At 41.2% G+C, this 24,722-nt stretch overlaps 3 protein-coding genes across 4 annotated transcripts in view; 1 reads left to right on the forward strand and 2 right to left on the reverse strand.

The window, feature by feature from the left end:
- ttll12 (tubulin tyrosine ligase-like family, member 12) overlaps window positions 1-7,568 on the reverse strand; it is a 34,990-nt gene extending 27,422 nt beyond the window's left edge. Inside the window, exons 1-5 of the mRNA XM_042403464.1 lie at window positions 7,348-7,568; window positions 6,440-6,594; window positions 4,871-5,069; window positions 1,157-1,316; window positions 837-970 (exon numbers count right to left, since the gene is read on the reverse strand). Coding sequence (XP_042259398.1) covers window positions 837-970; window positions 1,157-1,316; window positions 4,871-5,069; window positions 6,440-6,594; window positions 7,348-7,488 — 789 coding nt within the window. The 5' untranslated portion in view covers window positions 7,489-7,568. The remainder of the gene's footprint in view (window positions 1-836; window positions 971-1,156; window positions 1,317-4,870; window positions 5,070-6,439; window positions 6,595-7,347) is intronic.
- A 4,487-nt stretch (window positions 7,569-12,055) lies between these two features.
- Window positions 12,056-15,947, forward strand: LOC121890976. The gene has a single exon (XM_042403651.1). It carries the CDS (start codon window positions 12,056-12,058, stop codon window positions 15,425-15,427), a length of 3,372 nt encoding a protein of 1,123 aa, XP_042259585.1. The 3' UTR covers window positions 15,428-15,947.
- Window positions 15,948-17,507: 1,560 nt separating this feature from the next.
- On the reverse strand, window positions 17,508-24,720 carry LOC121890517 (sorting nexin-4-like). 2 transcript variants are annotated; one of them, XM_042402850.1, is made up of 15 exons: window positions 24,699-24,720; window positions 23,949-24,058; window positions 23,296-23,420; window positions 23,017-23,155; window positions 22,127-22,276; window positions 21,983-22,030; window positions 21,837-21,892; window positions 21,516-21,588; window positions 20,962-21,023; window positions 20,600-20,665; window positions 19,915-20,004; window positions 19,585-19,684; window positions 19,265-19,410; window positions 19,010-19,124; window positions 17,508-18,916 (listed from the first exon to the last, which is right to left on the reverse strand). In XM_042402850.1, exons 1-15 carry the CDS (start codon window positions 24,703-24,705, stop codon window positions 18,869-18,871), a joined length of 1,335 nt encoding a protein of 444 aa, XP_042258784.1. In that variant the 5' UTR covers window positions 24,706-24,720; the 3' UTR covers window positions 17,508-18,868. The 2 variants fall into 2 exon arrangements, with proteins under 2 accessions (XP_042258784.1, XP_042258785.1); XM_042402851.1 differs by lacking the exon at window positions 24,699-24,720 and having other exon boundaries at window positions 23,949-24,354.
- Between the last annotated feature and the right edge of the window lie 2 nt (window positions 24,721-24,722).

Here is a 24,722-nt window from a genome sequence, read left to right on the forward strand (position 1 = left end):
TTTTATGATTATTTGTTAATCTATTTAAAAAAGGAATGTTAGGACCTCAGTCTGTATATAGTACATTTACATACATTACTTATATCTACCAGCAAAATTAAAATAACTTCATGCAAGTCTTTTTGATAGCCCAAGAAATATTGAAAAATGCATCATAATCTGATATAATCTTGTCTTACATTTTTACCTAAATGAATCAGGATGAAAGAAAAAATATTGTGCTCAACCAGAGACAAGAAAAGAACTGGATAGTATTCTGCTTATAAATGCTGAGTAGAGGGACTTAAATTAAACTTCAACCTTGGCTTACAGCAGTCTGTTGTAAATAGAAGGTCATTTTTGCTGTCAGAGCCAGCAGAGAACAGTGTGATTGAGGAAATCAATAAGCCAAATTGGAATCATAATTGAGAAAAGCTATTTACACTCTTCTATAGTGCTACAAATCACACTTTTATTACCCTTTTCTTCTAGCATTCATTTTACAGTACAGTGTTGACTGTTACAATGAGAGCTAGCTGGAGAGATTGTTATTTCTTTTCAGAGGCCTTTCTTGTTCTTCTGTACGTCAGTGATCTCTGACAAAAAGATAATTTTGCATCTTCCACTGTAGAGCATGATCATGCAGTGGTTACCGCTGTCACCTCACAGCAAGAGGGTTGTGGGTTCAAACCCACCGGCCAGCTGGGGCACATGTTCTCCCTGTGCCCAGGTAGGTCTGTCTGATGCTGGCTGTACTGTAGATGAATTCTCATTTAAAGGTCTTTATGGTTTTATTTTGCTTCTCAAAGCTGCAACATGCTAATGCTAACTGAACAGGTGAAACTGATTCTCCTCACCTCATAGTATGAGTCTGGGGGCTCAGTGGTGACACTGCTGACCCCATCTAGATCAGCTGGTTTCCACAGTAACAGTCGGCATTGCCTCACCAGGGGGTTTGTCTCTCCATACGCATAATCACGAGTTACTTCATCTGTGGAAATAATGATACAATTTTGATGTGCGGAGTTGTGTTTTATAGATGTGGAGCAATAGCACGATAAATGTGCATTTTATCTGACCGCAGCAAAAGGAAATGGAGACGACAGGCTTTCGTTCAAGCTCTCACATCCTGATCACTATCTGTATTTTATGTGTGTGGATGTGCGTCCACTCTCACCTCCTTCCTGCAGGTCCTGCAGAGGCCAGAGCACGGTGTAAGCCAGCTGGCCCTGTACGTAGAAGAAGGGAGCCATGCCACAGCTTGGCTGGTCAGAGTGCTGCACCTGGGAGCCAAACTCATCCATGATGTACCATACGGGGACCTTCTCTTCTGCTGACTGCACATGAGAACACAACAGGAGAACAGTGAAGTGACAGAGAGATGACAAGCATGTCCACCCTGCTCTAAAAAAATGTGCAAATGCAATCTTTTCCTGTTCTGTTTGTTTCTGCATTCCATTGCATAACATTCATTTAGCAGATGTTTTGAGTGAGCATTCAACTTTCATAGGAGCAAGAATTGGATTGCAGAAAAAAGTTTAAAAAAAAAAAAAAAAAAATCACAAACATGGGCAACACATTACTACTCACAGGAGCTTTTAAGAAACCAAATATTGGACACCTACAACTTCCTGCTTCATCATTTCTGTTATTCAGCATGTCCCACCAAAATAGTTATCTCTAAGGTAGCACGCAAAATATAAGAACCATTTTAAAAAAGGTCAGGCAATATGATAATATACACTGTAAGACAATATAACTGTGTGAACAGAGATTTGCCATATCAGTTAGAACTGTCCCTTAACATCTTTGGGTGTATTAAACCATTTGGTTACTAGTACATTATTATCCATTACTAGTATGTGTCAGGTTTCTACTTTCCCGGATTAGGCAAAAAAAGACAGTCCTCTCTGGTTATTTTATCCATTTCAAAATTAATTTTCTTGAGAAGTGATATCAATACCATCTAAGACTATTAGTAATATATTGTATATATAAAACCACATATACCACTGCAAAATATTTCATCTTTGCTTACCACTCTTACTATGAGATTGGGATTTTATATTTGTGCAGTTGCCTGACACAACTGTTGAGAGAGGGGAAAAAGTATGTGATGTTATTGTTGTTGCCATATGTTGATTCTAGAACAACAACTGAAAAAAAAAAAAACTAAAGGAGGTTGCCTCCACAAGAGTTCCGACAGTGTATTGTCAGAAACATTCTTATAGTTGTCATCTTGTTTAGGATGATAGACTATGCTGTGCTGTCAAGTATCCTTATATTCTTTTTGACTTTGTCATTTAATGGTTACTGCAAGTCAGCTGGATTACACATTCACACATACTCACACACATTTACACAGGCACCCCCCTCCCATCACACCCTCACACCAAATCAGAAAACACATATGAATACACATTCACACATGTTAAGTCATTTATTATATCCTACTTTTATCAGTTATCACATCTTTTATGTGACCTTTACTTTTCTTTGCTCTTTAATTTCTGAATGTATCCATATATCATTAGACATGTAACCATTGACTCTTGATCTTTTTATTGTTGAGACTATAATTCTTAAAATGTATCCATCATTACCATCAGAAGTTGTGTGGCTGGGTATCATTACAGCGTTACATATCAGATATGGGTCGTGTTGTTTTTGAAGTTGTTGCAGTGTTGATGTTGTAGAAAAAAAAAAAAAGGGGGGGGGGGAGTTTGTTATTATGCGTCTGTGTCTATGTCTGGAAGTGCAGCTGTGTGCTCCTGTGTCTATATACCTACAAGGTGACATGAACTGACATGAACTCAGAAACTGGTTTTGTCTGGATGGGCTAGACACGTGCCCTCCCCTGCCTTGGGTTTTTGCAAAGGAGCAGATATAAGCAGTGCAGTGCTTCCTGTTGAAGCCGCACACCACGGAGGAGCTTCCTGTTACTCAAGCACTCCCCTCCCCCCGGAGAGGTAGGACTTCAGAGTGAGGGTAATTATAGATCTAAATTCTTGGTGCACTTTTGCGCTTCTGGTAAAATTGATGAAAGCTGATTGTGAGGAAAAACTTGATGCCTGATGGTAAATTTAGATAGAGGGTCTTGCGTAAGAGTCCTAGACTCCGACAGTAGGCCGGCGGACATGAAGGGCAGCGACTCCGAATTGCCGAGGGGTCTAAGCTACCATCCCTCCGATGCCACAAGGGTGGAAGAGGGCTACACCTGCCACGGTTGACAAAAGCATAGGAACACCAGAGATCGAGAGTTTGTAAACGGTCAATGTCAGCCAGTTACAAAATTTAGGATTTAACGATAAATAGACATGGATTGATTATGAGGGACTGAATTGAAAAGTCTGATTATTAACAAAAACCATCCTGGTTAAATAAGCCTGGAGTCAGACCAGTTTCCCTTTTTATTTCTATTTTTTATATATTTTCTTCTTTATAATTTTTGAACTGTTTGAATACAAACCACATAAAATCATAAAAGCTCCGGTGTGATACATTATTCTCTGAGAGAGACACCCCGCTGCCCCCTAGAGGTCAGCTCCAGTGCATCCACACGCATTTTTTCCCTGAGAGCTAAGGGCCCGCTAGCATAGTGCACTGATCCGCAAGCAAAATGATGAACGTGCTGTCACTGCCAGGAAAGTCTCAGTTTGACGCCTCTGAGGGTAGCCCGGTTTAAAAAGAAGAAAGTCCTTCCTGCCAAGTAAACAACCCCTCTATGTGAGGCCAGCACGCAATGCGCGGCGTGCGTGGGGCACTCGCATTATACAACAAATATGTGTGATACTTTGTGATTGGCTGTACTAGGACACAAAATAAATGAAACAGAGGAAAGAGGTGGCAAAAGAATCAAGTTTTACATTAATATTGAAGAAATAACAATCTCATAAACAAAGTGTTTTGGTATTTTAAAGGCATAATATACAAGACTTTCCTTAAAAAACAGTGTATAGACTCTTACAAAAACAATCCCTCTAAATCATTACTTATGACCTGAAATAAGTGTGTGGCAGTGAAAGTGTCTACAGAGACTCTGCCCTCTGCCTGTATTTTATTATTATTTTGCTGTGTTCAGGACGTTTCTGGACTTTGGGCAGTGGATGTGTAGCCCCCTGCCAATAACAGCACATGGGGGTGAGTGTGGGACTGTAAAAACATAGCGACATAGACAGGAGGAAGCTATGACAAAGGCGGACACAGCGGCGATGTTCTACTTATTCAACAGATGTTTGAGAAATTAGTCATACCATCTGCCTTACAGCTGGATTTTGTTGCACTTACAGCAGTAACTGCTGTGGACTCTGTACTCTACTGCTGTCTGCTCTGTGTGTGTGTGTGTGTGTGTGTGTGTGTGTGGAGCTCAGCCGGGGAGGAGGGGCCAAATTTGAATGTTGTATTTACAAACAACAAGTGAAAGATCCTGCATAGTGTGCCTTTAATCTATTTAAAAACTAGCTACAACTACTTGCAGCCTGAGTGGGCCTCAGGAGAGATACATAATATCCTGTTGTATAAAAGCAGTGAATTGGTAGATTTAAGCTTTTTTTTTTTTTTTTTTTTTTTAATGGCAGGGAACTGGAGCAACTCCAAAACAAATGTAATGTAACCATGCAGACAACCAGATGCTGAGATTCACACAGTCGTTGTCTAATCTATCTGGAACAGTCATAAAGTGTCATGTGGCAGCAGACACGTCATTTTTTTCATAAATGAGATTCACAGTGTAACTCATCCTCCTACCTTGATGACTGAAAGCGGGAGTATTGCAGGTTCTGTGTGTGAAAGAGGCTTTTGTAAACAGGGACGTACCAAATGGCAGCTGTGAAAGCACCACACAGAAAGGAGGTATGGATTTAAGGAGAGTGATCATGTTTTTCTAACTTACCCCCTGGGAGATGTGATAAGTCTGGTTGTATTTCCACATCAGTTCCATCACCTGGTCCACCGTGTCGGGATCAGGCACCTCGCCGTGGAAGTCAAGCCCCATCAGGGCGGCCATTCTGGACAGCAGGCCAGGGATCTGCTCCAGCTGTTCACGGGCATGATCTACACGGTACGTCCAGGCGTGATCCACCAGGAAAACACTGCAACCAGCACAGCCGCAAAGAGGGTTAAGAAGTTTAGGTTCAAAGCTAAAACTCAGTTTAAAATTCATTTAAATCTTTTTTTATTTAATATGAATTAACTTTCTGAAAATGAAAATGACACCATTGACATGAATTTAATTGTTATGAGCTGCAAAAGGCATTATACAAGACAAGATGATTATATGTGATTAAAATGACCAGCTGTGTATGTGTATAATGTATATTGGTGTCATTACTGTCTCTATGATCAACAAATGTCCTCTAACAGATTCTAGTCTTCTACTTTGTTGAAATCTGTGGCACCATTATGTCTCACTCTGCTGCAGGCTTAAAGTGAAACACTGCCAGCTGTTTTTCATCAAGAGTCCCTGACAACTGAAACCCTAACCTCCCATTGACCCTTGAGTTCCCTCAGTAACAGCAGCTATTCTCTCTGTAGGGGACGGTTGTCTTAAAACAACAGTCAGGTTCCCAAATGAACACTGAAACAGGTTTTTCTTGCTGTAATCATTCCCCTTTTTAAAAGATCCCCTTCAAATGTGCTTTCAATGGAAGTGATGGAGGCCAAAATCTACAGTCCTCCTTCTGTGTAAAAATGTATTTAAAAGTTGATCTGAAGCTAATATGAAGCTTCAGCATCCAGATGAGTCAAATCAAGTAGATATCTTTCAACGTTACAGTCTTTTTACAGAGTTAATCTCACTGAGGATAGACTTTAGACTGATCTGTTACTGAAGTGTGAGGCTCATTCTGAAAATTGTGAACCTGTCCTTTGGGTGCTGTTGGTAAGTGCAGATTGATGGGAATAGTCTGGATTGTATTCTGGGTCTCTAGAAGCTACTTTAACACTTTAAAATGCTGATAATTGGTAAAGGGGCATGTTGAGAAAATCTCTTCAACATTTTTCCTATGACTTGTTGATATTGTTAGATAGTTGAAAGAGGAGAGTGTTGTGAATGTTCATAAGGTTAATGTTACTACATACCATGAGTATTACCAGTCCCTTGTATTTGCTGCCCCCTGCTGGACAACACTGAAATGCACTACACCTCTTTTTGTGTTGCCATTTGATTTTAATGTGGCGTAAAAAATGAATGACAATGAAAAACAATTCATTCAGTTATTAAAGACGAAAGGCTCAATTATTGTCATTTTAAAATAAAATGTGTCATATTGTGTCATATAAAAGTGCTAACTAGAATGGCCCCTTTAAGTGTCCATAGCTGTTGAATTTAAAAATACAGCCATGGATTTCTAGTTTATCTTTTTCCCTCCATGTGATCACAGCAAATTCAAATTTCACTCCCACACTCCCAAATCTAAATCCTTCAATCAAGGAGGATATTCTGGGCCTGCAGCGCCCTCACCTGGTCGGCTCTGATGCTTGCAGTCCACTGTCCCGGGTCACAACCACTTTACATCCAATCACTGCTCCAGGATTGTCCTTCTTCTGCTCATCCTCTGCCTCGTCATCATCTTGTTGGATCTGCATGATTCCGAAAACTTCCCCAGCATCATAAATCTATGACATGTAAAGAAGAAAGATTATGGCATTACCAGAATCAATTGGAGGATGTTTGAATTTAAGGTTTGCTTGTGTGTCATCTTCAGCACACGCCACTAATGAAGCTACTTTAACACGTTTAATATGTTGTTAGCTCCACTCTTGAACCTGGACTAAATCAAATACAGCAATACTATATTTCAGCATCTGAATATGACAGAAAGCCTCTGATTTTTGAGATGTTTTTAAGGTGATAGAAGGCTGATCTTGTGACATTATTGATATGACAGTGAAAGTTAAGATCAGCCATCTATAATAACACCAAGATTTCTGGCATGTTCTTTGCTCTGAAGGGAAAAGGAACTGAGGTAAGCTGCAATTTCCTGTCTCTTTGCTTTTGCCCTTTCTAATGATAACTTGTGTTTTATCACTATTTAGTTGCACATATTCGTGCACACATATCGACAGGTGAACAGATTTCGACAGAACACCGGCGGGTATGGAGTCGTAACATAAGCTAAGGTTGCGTTCATCTCAAATAAAGTACATGTTATTTCTCATGACTTTATAATAAGCTCATTCTACTCCCGCCAGGAGTTCTGACACGTCTGCGGGGTAGAAAAGCAGGATGAGAATATGTATTTTGGTCTTGAGCTGCCCTTCATTCACTGACTGGACTAAAGCAATGAGACATGAGCACTACCTTCATCACACTAACATGTGTGACACGGTGCTTTATACCGGCTGGATGTTAGTTAGCAGAACACACACCTCGTTGGTGATTTTGTGATGGAGGCTCCTCCAGTAGATTTGAGGTATTCTTGAGGACTGCAGGGCCCCGGCGTGTAGAGCCACGAAGGCTGTGAACTCCTCATCCTCATCTCCGTTCATAATTATGGTGTTTGTTGACATGGATATAACAAGGTATTCCTCACGTGGTGGAGGCGGCTTGGACAAACCCGGAAGAAGGAGTCTGACAGCTGAGCCAGCAGTGCATTGTGGGAGATATTTTAAAGGGCGCCATCTACTTTCAACTTCTGTAACTGTGCTTCAGATTCCCATCATGGACGTATGAAGTTCTCTTTATACGTCAGCTCAAATAAACTTTGAAACATGTTTTTCATGCTGTAATCATTCCTCCTGTTCATACTGGAATTAGTACATCCCCTCATAAAGCACTTACAATGTAAGTGATCCAGTCCTCCTTCTGTGCAAAAAATGTATTTAAGAGTTTATCTGAAGCTAATATGAAGCTTCAGTGTCCAAATGAGTCAAATCAAGTAGATATCTTTCAACGTTAAAGTCTTTTTAGTGCCAAAGTCCCTCTTTTTGTTACTATACTTCCACCACAGCTCAACAGGGAAACACTGTCTGAGGAAACACAAAGAGGGAATTTAATTCTAAAAAGACTGTAAATGTGTCAGATATCCACTCGATATGACTAACTCAGACTGCTGAAGCCTCATATAAGCTTAAGATACACTTCTAAATGCATTTTGGCACAAGATGACTGTGTGGACACACTGTGGATTTTGGCCTCCATCACTTACATTGAAAGCACATTTGAAGGGGATCTTTTAATAGTCAGTATGAACAAGAGGAATGATGACAGCGAGGAAAACCTCTTTCATTGTTACTATGGACGCCTGACTGTTTTAAGATACACTGAAAAATTGTGAACCCGTTCTTTAAGAGTTAATCTCAACCCGTTGAGGATCGACTTAAGGCTGATCTGTTACTGAAACAGTGGGCACTTGTTAGGTGTCAGGCTCATTCTGGTACTGCTGACCCTGTTTCTGTCATTGTGAATCTGCCATTTATCAATAGATAAATAGATCAATAAACATACAGTATGCTATAATTCTACATCAATAGCATATTTCTCTACCATATATTCAGTGGTTTTGGTGTACAGCAGCACTCGACACCTAAAAGAAAAACTACTAAATATGGGTGCACTTCACATGCAATATGTGTGTAGAACCACATCTTCTATGTGGACAGTTAAAATAAAGCTCCAGTATGTCAGACTATCTGTGGATTATCAACACATGGATATATGGATATTGCTTTCAGCGTTCTCCAGCTTTCAGTAAGTTCTTAGTTGATGCTTGTTATGGATATTCCATAACTGACCAGGACAACAGAATGTCAAGCTGTACTCCTCTGTTCTCTCAAACAGAAGATAACACATGTTGTTTAATAAACCAGGAGCCTCACAGGCGAACCAAGGCCAGAATGCAGGTCATCATCAGACGCAACAAGACAAACCAAAGATACAGATTTAGGTCATAGGTTTATGATTCGGAACTGACGAACTAGTTTCTATGATTGGCTTAAAGGCTGGTTTTGGACTGTGAGGGGCAGACGAGTTTGGGGACACCGTACGAACAGGAGGTGTCCCTTGAGTCGCTCTCCCTTGCAAGGTTCTTCATTAAAGTTTTCCCAGAATCATCATACGAAGTTTGGTTTGGTCTTCTCTTCTTCAAACTGACAACTGCCAGTGCATCAGCTCCGAAAATCCACAACAATTTGGCGTCACGAACAGGATTTCAACACAACAAAGACGTGGTAAGTGCATAATTTTATTTTATTATTGTGCCTTACCATGTCTGCGTTTGACGAAATCACAAAGAAACTGTGCATCACTTTCACTTTAAAGGTGGTCACAAAGTGAACAAAAAAAAAAAAAAAAAAAAAAAAAAAGCAAAAAGCTGATGGTTAAAGAATCTAAACACATGAAAATGTGTTGAAACTGTGCAGTGATAAGCAGGTGCAAAGCATGTGGTTGTGAAGAGGTAAAAAAAGGCAGAGTTGAGTGAGTCTTAACTCCTGCAGTGCCACAAAAGTGGCTGGGATTTCTGGGCTAGCTTCGGGCTACGTCCGGCACAGGGGGACCCACCTGAGGTTTAAACTATAGAAAAGACGTTTTCGGGGTAGGATTTGGCCTATTTCGTTTAAGCCAAGATCGGGGATCATCCACTCTGTGTCCTGTGAGAAATGTTTTCAGACTTGGGATTCTAAGTCCTAGAGTCGGGCGCCGGTAAAAAATTTTTTCAAACAATAAACAGTGTACACAAGACGAAGAGTTGCTTCGTCGGTTTGGCTTCAGATCACTGCTATTGCACCAGGAAGAGAGGTGTAAAAAAAAGAACTTCGGTGATGCTGGGAAAGTTTTGATGTGTCTGTTTTGTGTTTGATGTGTTTGTTTGTGTGATGTTTTTAATGTAAATGTGTTAAAATGGGCAACAACACGTCTAAAGCAGTGAGTAGAACACAATCTACTACAAAATTAATTCATTCACCAAAACACAAGAGAAAGAACAAATCTGTTTCAGTAGGAAACAAACGCACCAATTCAGAAGTAAAAGGTCAATCTGCCATTGATAAGCTTCCCGAAGCAAACCCCCACACACTCACAGATGCACAATATAGAGCGATGTTTTCTCCACAATCTCCGGCGGGAGTTGTTGGTAGATTGAAAGGATGGACTTTTGTGTTTCCATTTTCTTCCCTTATGAATCAGTGGACAGATGGCGAATGGCCATACGAAGGAGCGTTTGATAGAGATAAGCTTCAGATTGCTGAGTACAATGTTAACCCAGATTTTGGAAATCCATCTTGGGATAGTGCGTATATGAAAGATTGTGTAAATGTGTGGTTAACTGTTGCTCGTCAGAGGTGTGGAGTGAGTCTGGATGAAAAAAGAGTTGATTGTTTTTCTGATGAGTTCAGAGCAGCAGTGGAGAACTGTGTTAAATGTGTGACAGCATGTCACTTGCCTATGTTGGAAGCAGAGTTGCAAACCAGAGCTACAGAAATGATGAAAATTAAACAGAGGCATGGTGAGAATGTGAAGGCCATTTCCAAAGCTATCATATACGGTTGGGCAAAACGGCAAACTGATGCTCCCTCTCCACAAACTTTGTTGACCATTGTATCCAAAGCTGGTAACATGACTGATCAAACCATTTCACAACAAGCAAAGACTGACGATGAATTTCTCTTACTAGCCGCAGCTGTTGAGGGACAAAGACTACAGACTGAAGTAGAAAATAGAGAAGAGCAGATAGCAGCTAGAGAAAGGGAAAGAGTTAAACAGGAAAAGAAAGATAGAGCCGACGAAGAAAAAGCTAGGAAAGCTGCAGAAAAAGAAAAGAAAGCTAATTTGTCATTCAAACAGGTAAAAAGCCAGAAAAGAAAGGAAAAGAAAAGACATTTAGCTGCCGTTGCTGAAGAAACAGAGATAGACACTCAGGACAGCTCAGGAGAAAGTGAGGTAGAACTTGAGTTACAAGGAGCCAGAGGTAAGGGGGAGGAGTCTGACACAGACCATAGTGACGACACAGAACCTGCAGTCAGGCCAAAGATGACACAGAGACGAGGTACAACTAGAATGACACATTCACATCTGGAAAGACATACAAGATCGAAAACTAACATTTTAGAGCCCCCTCTAAACATTACATCCACCTCAATAAATGCTCCAAAAATCATGGTTGGCAACACAGCTGTCTGCAAACCATGGACTCCTGCTGAGATAGTTGGAATGACACAAAATGCCCCCAATCCGACCACAAACCCAGATGAATACTGGGGATGGTTAAGATATGTATGCTCTGTGTATAACTGTCTGATACCTGATGTTGAACAATTACTTGCTGGCTCATACAGAACGGAGTGGGATTTGTGCAAAGGTGAATTTCTTTTCCCTGCTCGGACAGAGGATGGCCAGTGGCCTCCTCATAGAACCATGATTGACTGGTTAAATGAAGAAGCAAAAACAGCAATAAGAAAATGTGCACGACAGCGCACTGACTTTAATAAAGTAATTCACTGTGTCCAAGATGCATATGAAACTGTACCTGAGTTTGTTAACAGATTTACACGTACTTGGGATAGCAATGCAGGAATAGGACGAGAAGGAAATGAATATTTTGTTGTTACAACCTTTGTGCAAAATCTAAAACCAAATGTTGCAGCTGCATACAAATTGTCTGTCACCGATTGGCAAACCAAAGACTGGAAAGCAACGGTAAACAAAATGATGGCGCTAGATAGGTGTGAAGTTTTTGCTGAAGACAAATCTGCCTCCTTCCCAAAACAAATGTTACAGCATGCGCGACAGGGGGGTGGACAACAGCATTTCAAAAACAATAACAAGCGAAAACCGGGAAAGTGTCACAAATGTGGGAAAGCGGGACATTGGGCTAATGAGTGTAGAAGTGGTCGTCGTCAGAACAAGCAAAATTACCCATTCCAGGATCACCAAACAAGGAATTTCCAACAAACAGCCCCCCTTGCTTTACCACAACAACAACAACAACCACTACCACCTCCTCCACATGTTGATAATGTGAATCATGGACAATATTACAATCAAGCATAGGGAGGCCATAGAGGGGCAGGATCAGAAAAAACATTTCCCATTCAAGCAGCTGTAATTCGACTTTCAAAAGATCCTTCAGAAGATCCAATAATGCCTGTTGAAGTAAATGGTAGTAGAGTTGACATTATGGTAGATAGTGGGGCCACAATTTCCACTGTTAAAGCTGATGAGCATGTATGTACACCAACACCTAATTTTGTCACCACCGTGGGTGTTTCCGGCGTTCCTGTTGTTGAGCCACTATCACAGAGAGCTAAAATAACTGTTGAAGGTTCAGATGTGCAACATTCTTTCCTGATTTCTGAGAAAAGTCCAATTAATCTCATGGGACGAGATTTACTTTGCAAGCTACATGCCACCATTCAATGCACACCTGATGGATTGTTTTTAAGCCTACCTGATGTGAAGGCTGCTCATGCATTTCAGTTTTTGAAAACTATTGCTGATTGTTTGTATTGTTGGTCATTGACTGATTTTAACATGGCTTCCAGTTTCACAGTATCTAGCATTCAAAAAATTGCTCAAATTTCACCAGCATGTGCAACACAGATGTCTGCCATGAGGCCTGTACTACAGTGTCACTGTACAGCAGCATTTAACCCCCCAGAGGTGTACAAACAATTAGCTGATGTGTTTTTGAATACACAAGAGGGGTTGGAGTGTGAACAATGTTTGTTTGTTGGTCCACAGGGATGTGCAATTCCAATTCGGTTATCTGACGCACAGCGCAAATTGGTTAATGATAAAGATTCATTTCCATACATCACTGTAGCTGTCTCTCCTGGCTGTGACCCACAACAGCTTGAAAGCATGGTGGCACAGTGCCAGGCATTGAGAGGAGCTGCGCAGACTCCTCAAACTCAAACAATAACACACTTGGGCCTTGAGCTGTACATGTTATCTTTAACTGAGCACATCCAGCTACCTCAGAGTAGGTTTGTTTTGCAACAACCACCCCTCCCCACACAGTATGGGCCTCCATCAGAGCTTTCAGAGGTTCCATCTATTTTATGGGCTAAACATAAAAACCATGTGGGTTTTGTGAATTCGGCTCCACCTCACGAAGTCACACTCAAACCTGGTGCTAAACTACCAATGGTCAGGCAATACAATTTGCCACACAAGTCAATTGCTGGTATTGAAGGTGTAATTCAGTCTTTACTGGATCAAGGTGTGTTGGTTCAAATAACAAGCCCATGTAACACACCCATTTTACCCATTCCAAAAGCAAACCGCCCAGATGAATGGCGTTTTGTACAAGATTTGCAAGCTATTAATAGCATTGTAGTGCCAACAGCTCCAATTGTGCCAGACACAAATTCGATTTTAGCTTCACTACCATCCAACTCAACACACTACACAGTCATTGATTTGAGTTCAGCTTTTTTCTCAATCCCGTTGCATCCAGATAGCCAGTATCTGTTTGCATTCACATTCAAAGGAAAACAGTACACCTGGCAGCGTTTGCCTCAGGGTTTTGTCGAGAGTCCTACAGTTTACGCAGCAGCAGTGAAACGGGACTTGGATGACCTCCACTTTCCAGGGGGCTCCACTCTCCTACAGTATGCAGATGACCTCCTGATAGCTTCACCATCACAGGAAGCTTGTCGAACGGACTCCATCTTGCTCCTACAGAGACTAGCTGAGTGTGGTCATAGAGCATCACTTGCCAAACTGCAATTTTGTCGGTCTGAGGTGACATACTTGGGTCATGTTTTGAAAAATGGACAGCGCCTGTTGTCACCGGAGAGGTTGAAACTGCTGGTTAACATGCCTCCTCCCACAACCAAGAAACAAATGCTCTCGTTCTTGGGGATGGCGAATTATTGCAGACATTGGATCTTTGAGTATGCTGCTATGGACTCTGTTTTGCGAAACGCCACACTGCAATCAGCTCCTCCCAAGGTGCAGTGGACTGAGGACATGAACAAAGCTTTTCAGGACCTGAAACATGCTCTCACCTTGGCTCCGGCATTGGGGCTGCCGGACTATCATCAGCCGTTCCATCTGCATGTACATGAACGAGATGGCTTTGCTACAGGCATTCTCGTGCAAAAACATGGGTCTCATTACCGTCCAGTTGCGTACTACTCCTCTCGACTAACCCCTGTGGTTCTTGGCATGCCAGGTTGCTTAAGAGCGGTGGCCGCCGTTGCCATCATGATTGAGAAATCTTCTCCAATTGTACTGGCTCATGACTGTGTTGTGCACGTTCCACATGCAGTACTTCACATCTTGAACACATCTGCTACCCAACACATGACAGCTGCACGTCGTTCAGGCTATGAAGCAATCATTCTTCATAGTCCACACATCACTTTAAAACGCTCACCTCCATTGAATCCAGCTACTCTCCTTCCATTGATTGACACAGATGATGAGCATGATTGCATCACAACTATTGACCTGTGTACATCCCCAAGGCCAGACTTGTTGCAGACACCAATACCCAATTCTGATTTGATTTTTTACACTGATGGTTCAGCTAGCAGACCATCTGATAGCACACATCTAGCTGGCTATGCAGTAGTTAACGATTGGGGGGTAGTAGAGGCAAAAGCACTGCCTCCAGGTACCTCTGCTCAAGCAGCAGAACTGTATGCTCTAACTAGAGCGTGTATTCTTGCTTCTGGTAAGGTGGCTACTATTTACACTGACTCAAGATATGCATTTGGCGCTGCTCATGATTTTGGCCAGTTATGGAAGATGAGAGGTTTTGTGTCATCTTCTGGAAAACCACTACAGCATCACACTTTGGTTAATGACCTGTTAGATGCTATTTTGCGCCCATCTCAGCTTGCAATCATCAAATGTGCTGCTCACACGAATGGAACTGATCCTGTTTCACGAGGAAATGCAATGGCTGACACTGCAGCCAAACAAGCGGCACTTTCCTCTCCCTCTTTGGTACTTCAATGTGCCTCCACACAACCTACCAATCCAATTCCAGTTCCTTCCGCTAATGATGTCGTGACAATGCAAAATCACGCTGATGACAGGGAGCGAAGTCTTTGGTTGCGTAAAGGTTGTAAAGTTGACGCGGAGTCTGGCTTGTGGCTCCACCCTGATGGTCGACCGGTTTGCCCTCGAGCTCTCCTTCATGTACTGGCACGTGTGACGCATGGTCCAGCGCATGTTGGAAGAGGGGTGATGAATGATGTTATTCGCTCACAGTGGTTTGCTCCAGGCATTACTCAAGTTTCACAAACACTTGTGGATAGTTGTATGATATGTCAACAGACCAGAAAAAAGAATAGCACAGTGAAACATGACCACTTAGAACCCCCATCAGGTCCTTTTGTAAATATGCAAATAGATTTTGTACATATGCCAAGCTCACAAGGCTTTAAATACTTGCTAGTCATAACCGAAAGGTTCTCGAAGTGGGTAGAAGCTTTTGCAACGAAAAAAAGAAGATGCAAGAACAGTTGTAAAGTGTCTGCTAAAAGAGGTAATCCCTAGGTACGGAGTGCCGCAGGGAATAGATAGCGACAGAGGTCCAGCTTTTGTGTCAAAAATCACTCAGGGACTGTCAGAAATCTTAGGATTTAAGTGGCAGTTACATGTTCCTTATCATCCACAGAGTTCAGGTCAAGTTGAGAGAATGAATGCAACTATCAAAGACAGATTGACCAAAACAGTCCTAGCCACAGGCCTGAAATGGCCTGATGCACTGCCGATTGTGCTGTACTCCATTCGGAGTGCACCAAGTGCAACTACAGGACTGAGTCCTCACGAGGTGCTGATGGGAAGACCAATGTCCACAGGGACAAGTCCCCCACTGACACCACACAAAGCTACTCTGCTTTGGACGGATGAGTTCATGACTGAGTATGTGAAAAGACTAACAGAGATTTTGAGAAAGTATCATTTACAGGTGGCTGACAGACTCCCCAAACCATCGGAAGAACCAATTCATTCCTTTCGAGAAGGTGACCTGGTATTAATCAAATCTCTGGAAAAAGTGTCTTTGTCTCCTAGGTGGAAAGGTCCATACCAGGTGCTGCTGACTACTAGGACGGCCCTGAAGGTCGAAGGCAGAGCAGAATGGATCCACGCCACAAGGTGCAGACTGGCCCCCCCAACCACTGGCGGAGGAGAGCAGAGCCCTGGCAGGTAACCGGATGGTTACTCCTTTTTTCTCTCCTGTTTAGTAGGTTCGGGCAGGGGACAGGTCAAGTCGGTCCAAATGAGAGAGAGACAGGAGTCTCTCTGATTCCAGGCGAAGGAGAGCGGAAAGGCTTTCCTTCTCATGACACAGTCGGTGCCATGAACCCAGTGCCCCATGGACAGGGGCGCCCTTTGCAGAATGATCCAGAAAATGCAGACCAAGAGCCAGATCTTGGACATACGGACAAATCAATGAGCCCATTGGGACTCTACAACACTATGGCGGTGGTCTACATATGATAAAACACTGTTTGAGACGAAGCAGAGTTCATCCACGTCGACGAAGAGGATCACTCCAGGAGGATGGATTCCACATCACCATGCATCGTATGTGCTAGTAACCTCTCCATGGTGATGGCTCTCTACTGTACGCAAAGTGCATGGGTTGAAGACTTCACTTTGTGATTGATTTGTTTTATTGTTATGATGTAATCAAATGTTTGTATGACTCCCCTTTAAGTTGCTAGGATTTCATCTAGTAAGAGGCAGGAAGTGTCTTGTCTTAGGTTGTTTGCGCATGTGACTGGTGACCTCTGTCAATGACCTCCTTTAACGCTTTGGTGTTCTAGGAGATCTTCTTTGAGGATTTGCCTCACTACTGCCCCTGGTGGTTGGAAGACAGAACTCATGGGTCACATGACAGTTGTTTTAAAGGGGTACATAAGAGGGGTTTTTTATCTAATTTACTGATTGTTTGCTTTTATTGTTATTGCATTATGTGTTTAAATGATTATGTGTTTTGATGATTTTACTTTTGATTTTGTTCAATGCAATTGTTGATTCTTGTATTACTTTTGTGTGAGAATTGTTATCTGTTGTGCGGATGTTGTTTCTACTCTGTTTGTGCCCTTACAGTCCACCAGTCCAGTCATAAATTGGTAATTTGTATTGATCTTTTGATCAATAAGAGGGGATTGTTATGGATATTCCATAACTGACCAGGACAACAGAATGTCAAGCTGTACTCCTCTGTTCTCTCAAACAGAAGATAACACATGTTGTTTAATAAACCAGGAGCCTCACAGGCGAACCAAGGCCAGAATGCAGGTCATCATCAGACGCAACAAGACAAACCAAAGATACAGATTTAGGTCATAGGTTTATGATTCGGAACTGACGAACTAGTTTCTATGATTGGCTTAAAGGCTGGTTTTGGACTGTGAGGGGCAGACGAGTTTGGGGACACCGTACGAACAGGAGGTGTCCCTTGAGTCGCTCTCCCTTGCAAGGTTCTTCATTAAAGTTTTCCCAGAATCATCATACGAAGTTTGGTTTGGTCTTCTCTTCTTCAAACTGACAACTGCCAGTGCATCAGCTCCGAAAATCCACAACAATGCTGTGTGTTCTAAATAAACACAAAAAATACAGTCAGTGGTGTGACACATTTTTATTCAAATAATTAAGAGCTACATCCAAATTGAACATTAAAATGATATATGAAAGGGGATGGACAAATGGAATTATGAAAACATAAATACACTCACAAAGCTTATTGCTGGCAAGCATCCAGAACAAGAAATAAAACTGAACAAATATTTTTTTATTTCAATAAAAGATGGTTAAATTAAACTAATAAAATCATCTAAGATTATAATGACTCTTATGTGCAGCTTACTGTACATTAGTACAATACATTGCTCTGGACACCACAACATCTTGTAGCATCTTCACTTTGATCCTTTCATATAAAGCAAAAATGTAAACATTAGCTTACAGCAGAGGAAACTGGAGGAAATGTTATGTCACTTATATTATGTTTTAGTTAATCCATATTTTATTTGTTTTCACTACAATATAAACTCCTTGCATCTTAAGCATCAGGTGATGCCAATAAGCTCTATAATGTGCTTTAGATAATAAAGTTATAATGGCATCTCAGGTTGCTTTCACACCTGTAGTTCAGTTCATTTGGTTCAACAGAAAAAAAAATTACATATTGTTACCTTTTAGTTCTGGTACATTTCAGGTTCACGCTGACTTTTTATATATCAAGAGGAATGAAGTCAGACGGACTGTAATTGGACAGTTTTGGCAGAAATCAAATCCTGGTGACTGACAGCAGGTCATGCTGCATTTTACTGATGTGTTAAATTATCTTGTACCATAATATTACAGGAGAACAGCTGGCTGAGACGCTCCTTTTCAGGATGTCCGTTCATACCAGAGTTTGACTGACAGCTTTCACACCAGCATAAACTAAATGTGTAAATGCATCCAAACAGGTTAAACAGGTTACACAGGTGTTAAATCATCTTCAGTACTCTTTGGGGCACTTAACCAATTTAGTATTACACTTCCATAAAGTTGGGAGACTAATAAGATACAGATTTGAAAAAGAACAACATCAAAGAAAACTTACTAGCAATGACTAATCAACTGACTTTAACATGTAAAATTGGTGAAGTGCCTCTTTAGGGTCTTGGTTAAATATTGCAAAAGTCAACCCTGTGAATTCTTATCTCCAGTGTCCAAGTCATGTGCTTTGTGTGATCCACCGCCCACTCCTAAAGCTTTTTCACTCCACAAAATCACTATTGCAAATTAGTTGCATATGAATGCATTTTGTGTAAATACTTGAAATGAAATTATCTTTACACGCTTTGTTACTTTACTGCTACTGTTTTCAGCCATCAACCGATAGCAGTTTCTTCTTTGAGAGGACATTGGTATCATTTCCCAGCATCCACATTGAGCATCGCTGAGGGTGCAAATCATCTGAGTATGGCTTTCACTTTACATCTTGAGGAAACATTCTTTGGCATTGCTCCACACTTGTATTCCCTGCAGAGAGAGAGAGAAGAAATAAAACAAATTTAATCATAAATAAGACCACACAAGTTGTCCTGTATCCCTCACGTGGCTGATGTGTTGCACCTTCTTGCACATGCTGATTTGCATGACAGCATAGTTGATGAGGGCTTCCCGCAGGTCTTTGTCTTTCTGCTCCTTAAAGCGCTGCATGTCCACCCATGCCTTTTCAACATGCTCTCTGCGGTAAAACACATCACATAAGGCACACAAACACAAAACAGGAAGAATATTATCTTTAAATCTGCACCGAGCATCTGATTTTCTGGTAAATAGTCTGTGAGCTTTAAATTGTCCTTTCACAAACAGTCCAACACTCACTCGCACTCGACTGTTTTCTCCTTGACGGTGTCTTCAGCCTCTGCTATCAACTCCTCCAGCAGCTTCAGTCTGGCCTCTCTCTGCTCAGGCGCCTCCTGGCCAAAAAGCTTGTTGGTCATACCTTTTAGGGAGAACGTCCGCACAATCTGAGGAGGTGAAGAAGAAGATGTGAACACAGACGACTGCGGTTAGGTTAGAAGTTGTTTCCTCCTCAAAAATCTTCCCTAGTTTAATCTTCTATCAAAAATTCAACCATCCCTCCTCAAGAGTTAGGAGTACAAAGGAAGAGTACAGGCAGGAATAACATGAGTATAGTGTACCCCTGTAGCCAGCTCCTCACGCTGCTGCTTCTTGGAGATGAGGTCCTGGGAGGCCATCTCAAGCTCAAACTGGGTCAGCTCATGTTTCCTGCACACTGCCCTGCCGACACAATGCACAACATAAAACCATCATCTGCTCTTATACTCTTATTTTTCTCAGACGTTGAGACAGGTTTGTGCAAAGTCAGCAATAGCATGACTACAAAGGTGAAGCTCTGAAACTAATGAGTTCCACAGGTTTTCCCTCTACCAGTCATATTACGCTCCTGATGCCGTCACAGTTTTAATACTGTCTTTATAATATTGGATCATTGGGTGAGAATGTTTTACCTCAGAGCTTCAGCATAGAAGAGATATTCTTTCATTTGGTCTGCGTAATGTTCCTCTTCCTCTAAGATGTCATCTATAGAGGCAGCATATCTACAGGTGTGTGACAAAAGCAACATCTGTATTAACATGCGTCACAGCTGGTAGCAGCCAGAGTATACTGTGGCCCAGATTTACTAAGAAAACACAGCTGGACAAATGTTTATGATTTATGACGTGTGTATTACACACACGATCTAGGACACAGTCAGCTCCTCGACTAACATCTAAAACTCAAGCTCAACAGACACAGTTCACCGCTGGGATTTGTAAGAAAGAAGAAGAAGAAAAAAGAAATAATAAAGTAATGATCTTGATTATAAAACATATACTTTGGCTGCAGTTCAACTCCACCTGAAACCGTTAGGCTATTACTCATAACATTATCATCTTTAGCATCTAAATATTTATACATTAATACATTAGGAGGCAATAATTCATGGGAAACAAACATGAAATGAAGTGATATAATAAGACAAAAATCAAAGACACACAAAATATACAGAAGGCACCACAACCGGTGGTAGGAGGGAGTCCACTATGTGTTTGTGCTACAGAAATCAGATATTGTGTTCACTAATAGTAATCTAATTGTGTCTTTTTGCTGCAGTAAATCTGGCCCTGCATGTGTCCAGACTCAGATACTCACGCATCCATGTGATGACCAGCACTTTGCAGTCCATCTCCCATCTCCCTCTCTATGGCGCTCCACTCACTGCAGTGAACACATGGACACACATACACACATGCATATTAGCACACACACACTGATACATTTTCATTATTTGTAAAATGAGGTCCATCTCCCATCTAGACAATTCTTCTTTATGAGATTTTTTTTGTTTTACCTTATACTAATCAAGGGTCTAAAATTGTATTTTATGATTTTGGGCTTTGTAAAGTTGACTTGACAATGAGTCAATGGGACGATGGAGACACTCACACACTCATCATCATCATCATCACCAATTCAGGTATTAATTACACTTCATGATATGCTTGTTGTCAAACCTGAAGACTCTCCCGTAGTTTCCATGGACCTTGTAAACACCATAAAGTCGATCTGCAACCCTCTAACAGAGACACAGAAAGTAAATGAAGGTAAGTGTTCAAACAATAATGATGATGAAAATAAAGATTTCCAGCCTATGGAGCCCAGCAGGCGTCATGAGTAGTGCCTTCAAATACTGACGCCATTCCTTCATATTATCATCATTAGCTTATTACATTAATTACATTTGTCCATGTCCCTTGAACACTATTTTGTACAGTGTAAATTTCTATTCATACTGAACGGATCTTGTGAAGAGATGGTTTTGTCAACCACTGTTTCCAAGGCCAAGAATTAACTTTCAATCTCATGATGATCTCAATGATTTTGTTTTTTTCCCCCGAGACTTACAAAGCACCATACCAACCACTAGCACTGACACTTAAAGAAAAAGAAGATTTAAAGCATCCAATGTGGCTCTATAAATCAAAGTAGGCAAACATGAATTCAAGCTGTGTATGTGATGTGTGTGTGTGTGTGTGTGTGTGAAAGACAGGTAGAAATAGAGACTTACTGCTCGTGCTCGGAGCAGCTGAGATGTGTGAGACTGAAGCTCATCGCTGTAATGTTTCATCTCCATGAAGCGTCTGAAAGAGAGAGAATAAAGGCACATATGCAGAAGACAGAGATTAAAATGACCTTCTACCTAGTTATTTAGAGTTATATATGTATTTATTCATGGATCAACACATACAGCTAGTACAGTAAACATACAACTCACACTTTAAATGGAACTTTTAAAGACTAGGGAGAATTCATTTTGAAATGAACTTTTGACAACATTTTGAACACAACTGAGCCCCTCTTACGGTGCGTTTAGGAAACACTAACTTACTTATCTGGATTTCTCACCCTGAAGGTGGCGCTGAGAGCTCTCAGCCTGGAATCTGCCTGCAATAGGAGTAACAGGAAGTGCTCAAGCTTATGAACACTGAATTATTGTAAGAATAAAGACATAAAAGCTCCGCAAATGTGCATTACCTTTGCCTGAAATCCTGTCTCATACACCACTTCCTTCCAGCCATGTTCCTACCACACACAGAAGTAGAAAAGGTTATTCAATCAGCCGCTGATCTATAAATGATCGCTTGAACTGCTGGGCTGAGTCAGAGCTGCACTTTGTACCTCAGTGAGGAAGTGGTAGAGGATCTTGTCATTGGAGAGGACCGGATGTGATGCTACACGAAGCAGAAAGTTCTCCAACCCGACCCTGCGGCGCTCCACAAAGTCTGGGTCCATGTTGTCTGCCGACAGCTTGTGCCACACGAACTCTGCCTGTATGCAAGAGAAGAACACATTCAGCTTTTCAGTTTCTTTACTTGGCTTGATTGTTTTTATTTGATTTCATCAATGGTATGTTTTGGTGCATCAGTTGTAATACACTCCAGTTTCACCATTCTCCATTTTTTCTGCACTATACCGCCATTGAGATAAATCATCCATGTGTAAATCTTCTATAAAGACTAGAGATCCTTGGAGATAAGTCATCACTCTACCTTTAAATAGTCACTGACCAGGTTAGCTTTGCCTATTTGTAGCTAGTACAAAACTCTCTTTATCAGCCAGACATGGAATATTGTGCTTTTCAAAAATTACCAGCTGCCACTGTCCCCAGGAATAAACTTTTACAACTTACAACACACAAAGGAATCTCCATTAAAAGATGAAATGTGAAGTTCTGCAATTGCACTTCTTCTTAATCTTTATTAGTCATAATCTTTAAGAATGCTGTGTAAAGTTTACACAATGTTTTCTAAATGGGGGAATGCCTTTATATGTTATATATATAGGCCCCTTTTATGGGACAGGCATTGTTTCAGTTGTTTCAATGTCATCACAGACATTGAAACCATTCTAAATTATCACTATTATCACTTATAATAAATTGCCCGGGAACAAATGGAACTTTCCAAGCCTGCTTATGCCTGTCCTGTCATTTCAAACTAGAACTTTACAGGGAAAAAGAACACAAACAGGAGAACTTCTGGTGCCTTGAACAGGGTTTGGAAACTCACTCTCTTTTCAGGAAGAGGGGGCACCACAATGTATGGATAGGTAACTATCAGGTAGTTCCGTAGCAGCTCAAATTCACTGTATCTCCTCCACAGAGAGTCAGGGGCTGGGTTACGACCTTCAGCAACTGCATCCATTGGCCTGTAAAGATTGAGCCGAAGTGACCAAAAACAGCAGTGAATTCATGCAACACAAGCAAACATGAGGAAGTACAGATAAACACAACATGTCAGCTCAACCTACAGCACTTCCTTTCAAATAACATATAATGCTGATCTCACCGGGTTTCGATGAGGTACACGGTGAATGTCTCCTGCATGTTAACTGCATTTTTGCCACTCCTTTTCTCAGCCTCAGCTACACAGATCTCCATTCTGCGCAGGAGTGTGGAGCCCTCTTCCACCATCTGAAACATCACATCATTCACTTGTTTATATGTCATTCCTTGTGTATATATCTGAAGATTGTTGTGTTGTTATTGTTGTGTAAGTTCACTGAGAGCCATTAAACCGGAGTCAAATTCCTTGTATAGTAACATACTTGTCTAGTAAAGATGATTGTGATTCTGGTTCATAATTAACAAACTGAACAGCTCTCTGTAAGACTTTTGGGTGATTGTACATGGTCCCACTTCTTTCCTTGTTAGGCTACTAGCGAGGAAGCTAGCATTATTTTTTTAAGCAAATTAATGTTAGCATGACAATGACAGTAGACTGGGTGGGTCATGCATGACCCACAGTTTCTAAAACTATATGAAATGGCGAAAATATCACGTGAAATATGCCTAAATAACGCGAATTGGATTAACTAACATAAAGCTAGCGTGTCTGCCCTGATATTTACAAGGCAACGTAACAATATACATCTACTCACTGTTATGCCTGGGGACAGAGTCATTTTATCACCGCACAGAAAGGGGAAGCTACTGTTTTACCGTGTTGTTTAGGCTGCTGGTCCCGTCTGCAGCTGTGAGGTCTGAATCGTCGTCAGTAGCCACTGACTCTTCCTTCCCATCCTCCGCCATCCTCCTCTTCTCTCCTGATGCTGTTGGGGAGCCAGGACGCATGCGCAAAGCGTCACAGCATCCAACACATGATACAGATAAGACATTACAGGAAAGTACATGAAGCTAATGGTTAGCATATTAACGCCATGAATGCTCCTCACACACTCTTTTTTTCCTACATACATTTATTCATTCAAGTCTCTCCTTATCAGATGGGCTCGTGTTAGGACTGTAACAATGTAACAGCAGTACACAGTAACACCCCCAGCTGCTGTGTCATTGCTGTTACTAATTCCGCACAAAGTTGGAGAGCAATTCATTTCGAAACCAAACAGATCTTGCTGTAGAGCTGAATATGAGAAAAATAAGAAAAGCCAGGCCAGTACTTCACTGCATGAACGTTTCCTTCCCTCTTTATTGTGTTCAGTTCAGCTGAACTGACAGCTGTAAATTTGATTAAATTTGCTACATTTCAAAGTAAGTTGACCGTAAATGTTCGCGACCTACTAAGGATAATTTCACGAGATCCATATATTGCCTATATATACAGTTGTGACGTCAATTATACATATTTCTTAAAGAGTGCGACGTCTTAAATGTAATTACTGAACGCATATTCTTGATTATAGAACGTGCATTTATGACGTCACACTCCTTATGATGTTGCTAGGGTTCTACCTTTCATCTTGCCTTTTTTGTATT

Source organism: Thunnus maccoyii, chromosome 23 (genome assembly GCF_910596095.1).
Source record: "Thunnus maccoyii chromosome 23, fThuMac1.1, whole genome shotgun sequence".
In the NCBI taxonomy this organism is placed as follows: Eukaryota; Metazoa; Chordata; class Actinopteri; order Scombriformes; family Scombridae; genus Thunnus; species Thunnus maccoyii.

Coding starts and splice junctions, on each gene's coding strand:
- LOC121890976 (XM_042403651.1), top strand. CDS start 12,056: ATGCCTGTTGAAGTAAATGGTAGTAGAGTTGACATTATGGTAGATAGT.
- LOC121890517 (XM_042402851.1), bottom strand. CDS start 24,080: ATGCGTCCTGGCTCCCCAACAGCATCAGGAGAGAAGAGGAGGATGGCG. Junction 21,024..21,515: donor AGCTGCTCCGAGCACGAGCA/GTAAGTCTCTAT, acceptor TGTCTCTGTTAG/AGGGTTGCAGATCGACTTTA. Junction 18,917..19,009: donor AAATCAGCATGTGCAAGAAG/GTGCAACACATC, acceptor CTCTCTCTGCAG/GGAATACAAGTGTGGAGCAA.